The sequence below is a fragment of the Macrobrachium rosenbergii genome, chromosome 21, assembly GCF_040412425.1.
Source record: "Macrobrachium rosenbergii isolate ZJJX-2024 chromosome 21, ASM4041242v1, whole genome shotgun sequence".
Lineage (NCBI taxonomy): Eukaryota > Metazoa > Arthropoda > Malacostraca > Decapoda > Palaemonidae > Macrobrachium > Macrobrachium rosenbergii.
In genome coordinates, this window is record NC_089761.1 from 34,693,111 (window position 1) to 34,697,777 (window position 4,667).

The 4,667-nt window shown below is 39.1% G+C and overlaps 1 protein-coding gene across 1 annotated transcript; it reads right to left on the bottom strand.

Annotated features, from left to right (window-relative positions):
- Positions 1-3,725: 3,725 nt before the first annotated feature.
- LOC136849440 (protein argonaute-2-like) lies at positions 3,726-4,295 on the bottom strand. Its single transcript, XM_067122790.1, has one exon. It carries the CDS (start codon positions 4,293-4,295, stop codon positions 3,726-3,728), a length of 570 nt encoding a protein of 189 aa, XP_066978891.1.
- Between the last annotated feature and the right edge of the window lie 372 nt (positions 4,296-4,667).

The window sequence follows — 4,667 nt, forward strand, 5'->3', positions numbered from 1 at the left end:
AATATAAGAGTGAGACAAAATAACATGTTTTGAACTGTATTGAGAAATGACTCTGCTTCTTTCCGTTCTTATAAGAGGATCGCTTCCCGCTGCGATCCTTTATAATCCTTCTACGATCCTTCTGTGATTTTTCAACGATCCGCTAGCGACCATTCTGTGATTCATTGACGATCAGTCAACGATCCTCCTGTGATTCTTCAATGGTCCGTCGACGATCCTTCCATGATTCAACAATCCATCAACGATCCTCCTGTGATTCTTCAGTGGTCTGTCGACGATCCTTCTAGGAATCTTCAACGATTCGTCGACGATCCTTCTAGGATTCTTCAACGATTCGTCGACGATCCTTCTACGATTCTTCAACGATTCGTCGACGATCCTTCTGTGATTTTTCAAAGATTCGCCATTGATCGTGCGATGATTCTACAACGATATGTCGACGATCTTTCTATAATTCTTTAACGGTCCGTCGGCGATCCTAATATGATTCTTCGACGATCCATCAACGATACTTCTATGATTCTTCAACGAACAGCTAATGATCCTTCTATGGTTCTTCAATGGTCCGTCGACGATGCTTCTATGATGCTTCATCAATCCATCAACGATCCTCATGTGATTATTTAATGGTCCTTCGACGATCCATCTATGATCCTTCAACGATCATCCTGTGATTCTTCTTCGATCCTTCTATGATTCTGATCCTTCATCAATCCTTCATTGATTCTTCTTCAACGATCCTTCAGTGATCCTGCAATGATCCTTCATCGATTCTTCAGTGATCCATCAATGATCCTTCCTCATCGATGCTTCAGTGATTCATCAATGATCCTTCTACAGTGATCACTCAGTGATCTTTCAATGATCCTTTTACAGTGATCATTCAGTGATTTTTCAATGATCCTTCTACAATGATCCTTCATTGATCCTTCTTCATCGATTCTCCAGTGATCCATCAATGATCCTTCTACAATGATCATTCAGTAACCTTCAATGTATATATGTATATATTATATATATATAGTGTATATATATATATATATAGTGTATATATATATATGTATATATATATATGTATAAATATATATATATATATATATATATATATATATATATATATATATATATATATATATATATATATATATATATATATATATATATATATATATATATATAGCTATATATATATATATATACAAGGCAAAATATATATATATATATATATATATATATATATATATATATATATTTAACATTTTAATAAATACAGCTATTGTACAAGGCAAAAAGCAAATAATAATAATAATAATAATAATAATAATTATAATAACAATAATAATAATCAAAAACAAAATCAAGCAACCTCAGCCCCAGCAGGAAGCCGTGACGTCACTCCCCTCGACCTCAATCTGGGGCGCTACTCTCATTTTGCATATCCTGCGCCCGTATAAATCTCCGGTAGGATTACGGGATAATCCTACTCCGCTCATTAGGAGAGCTCCCGTGAGAAAAAAGGACAGTTTCCAGGGAAGGATTCCTCCCAAGGAGGAAAAGGAGGAGGAGGAGGAGAGACCATTCCCATGAAGTCGTTTTCTCACGCTGCTGGAGTCTTCCTCGAAGTTTTGGGTTTTGGAGCGTCCGCCATGATGATGACGGCGGTGATGACGTCATCGGTCTCGGAGGCGTTACCGACGAATGGGATTGTAGTGTTGTTTGCATTATTATTATTATTATTATTATTATTATTATTATTATTATTATTATTATTATTATTATTCGCTTTTATGCTTTATACAATAGATGCATTGATTAAATTGTTTTTTATTCTTTTATATAGTATATATATATATATATATATATATATATATATATATATATATATATATATATATATATATATATATATATATATATATATATATATATATGTATATATATATTATATATATATACATATGTATATATATATTATTTACATATTTATAAAAACATATATATAATTTATATGTATACATGTATATATACAGATATACATACAATATATATATGCGTGTGTGAGTGTGTGTCTGTATCTGTACCGAATCAGAGAGAGAGAGAGAGAGAGAGAGAGAGAGAGAGAGAGAGAGAGAGAGAGAGAGAGAGACAAACGAAAACAGAACAAACAAACTACAGACCTAATTTCTTCAATAGAAATCACACTTAATTATCCTGCTTTCAGTCACACACTCCCATCACTGACAAGCAACAATCGCCTCTCTGCCCAAGCACCCGAGAGCAGGAATTGGTCAGCCACCACACTAACACGTGACCTTTATAGGCAGGTAATCTCACGGTAATCACATTATCACCTTAATGACCCTCGGAGCAAATGAGTTTACGTACGCAGAAGTGATTCTGCTTAGGCAGAAGACACATCTTCAGGTGAACGTGTGATTGTATCTTTATTTCAGGTATTTTTGGTTTGGTATTTTTTAAAAAATCTATAAAAATAATGCCAAGTTTCTTGAGATTTTTATTATGAACAGATAAAAAATTCGCCGAGGTTTCTTCGGCGCAATCGACTTTTCTTTACAGCGTATAATCAAGGCCACCGAAAATAGATCTATCTTTCGGTGGTCTCGGTATAATGCTGTATGAGCCACAGCCCTTGAAACTTTACCCACGGCCCGGTGGGGATATAAAACCTAAAATTTAAAGTGACGATATGAAACCTAAAATTTGAAGTGGGAATACAAATCCTACAATACAAAGTGGGGATATAAAACCTAAAATTTACAGTGGGGATATAATTCCTAAGATTCAAAGTGGGGATATAAAACCTAAAATTCAAAGTGGGATATAAATCCTAAAATTCAAAGTGGGGATATAACACCTAAAATTGAAAGTGGGTATATAATTCCTAAGATTCAAAGTGGGGATATAGAACCTAAAATTCACAGTGGGGGTATAAAACCTAAAACTTAAAGTGGGGACATAAAACCTAAAATTTAAAGCGGTGATATAAAACCTAAAATTCACAGTGGGGATATATAGCCAAAATTTCAAAGTGGTGATATAATGCCTATGAGGATATAAAACCTAAAATTCAAAGTGGTGATATAAAAGGTTAAATTTAAAGCCTGATGTTCAAGCCTGGAATTACCAAGATACTAAATGGTGAATACACTTAAGCTCAATACACAGATTATAAAATGACTGTACAGAAACACATCCTTGGTATTCTGAACAAATGTTCAGCTATATTCTTGGAATACATTCCCTTTGGAAACTGCTGAGTTCCAGTCTCCATTCCCTTTGGAATCTGCTGAGCTCTTTTCTCCACTCTCTCTGGAAACTGCTGAGTTCCAGTTTCCATTTCCTTTGGAATTCACCGAATTCCAACCTCCATTCCCTTTGGAATTCACTGAGTTCCAGTCTCCATTCCTTTTGGAAACTAACGAGCTACCTCCTCCATTTCCTCTGGAATCTGCTGAGCTCCCTCCTCCATTCCCTCTGGAATCTGCTGAGCTCCCTCCTCCATTCCCTCTGGAATCTGCTGAGCTCCCTCCTCCATTCCCTCTGGAATCTGCTGAGCTCCCTCCTCCATTCCCTCTGGAATCTGCTGAGCTCCCTCGTCCATTCCCTACTCCATTCCCTCTGGAATCTGCTGGGTTCCCTCCTCCATTCCCCCCTCTCCATTCCCTTTGGAATCTGCTGGGTTCCCTCCTCCATTCCCTCTCCATTCACTTTGGAATCTCCTGGGTTCCGTCCTCCATTCCCTCTGGAATCTGCTGAGTTCCAGTTGCCATTCCCTCTGGTAACTGCTGAGTTCCAGTCTCCTTTCCCTCTGGTAACTGCTGAGTTCCAGTTTCCATTCCCTCTGGTAACTGCTGAGTTCCAGTCTCCTTTCCCTCTAGTAACTGCTGAGTTCCAGTCTCATTTCCCTCTGGTAACTGCTGAGTTCCAGTCTCATTTCCCTCTGGTAACTGCTGAGTTCCAGTTTCCATTCCCTCCGGTAACTGCTGAGTTCCAGTTTCCATTCCCTCCGGTAAGTGTGAGTTCCCGTTTCCATTCCCTCCGGTAACTGCTGAGCTCCAGTTTCCATTCCCCTCTGGAAACTGCTGAGTTCCAGTTTCCATTCCCTCTGGTAACTGCTGAGTTCCAGTTTCCATTTCCTTTGGTAACTGCTGATACCAGTTTCCATTCCCTCTGGTAACTGCTGATACCAGTTTCCATTCCCTCTGGTAACTGCTGAGTCCCTCCTCCGTTCCCTCCTCCATTCCCTCTGGAATCTGCTGAGCTCCCTCCTCCATTCCCTCTGGACATTACCGAGCTCCATCCTCAATCGTCCACGACAAGGAGCGAGAGTCCCACCTTCAGCCATCCATGCCCACACGGCTGCAAATGGTGTTACCAGCACGTGAGGTATCTCGGCTCGAGAATGCCAATTCCATCCGAGTTATGCGTTCTGGAATATCAAGGGGTCTTTGCGAGTGACCCTGTCGCTATGGACAGCCTTTCTCTCTTGATTTTTTTTGTGGGGGGTAGGGGGGAGGGGGCAGAGGTCGTGTTTGTCTCGTGCTTATCGACGTTTTTGCATAATTCCGTTGCACAAGTTCGGATATGGCGTTCCGGGGATTCCTGTGTATTGTTGCAGACGTGTTGAGGATTACAGAGTCCACAGA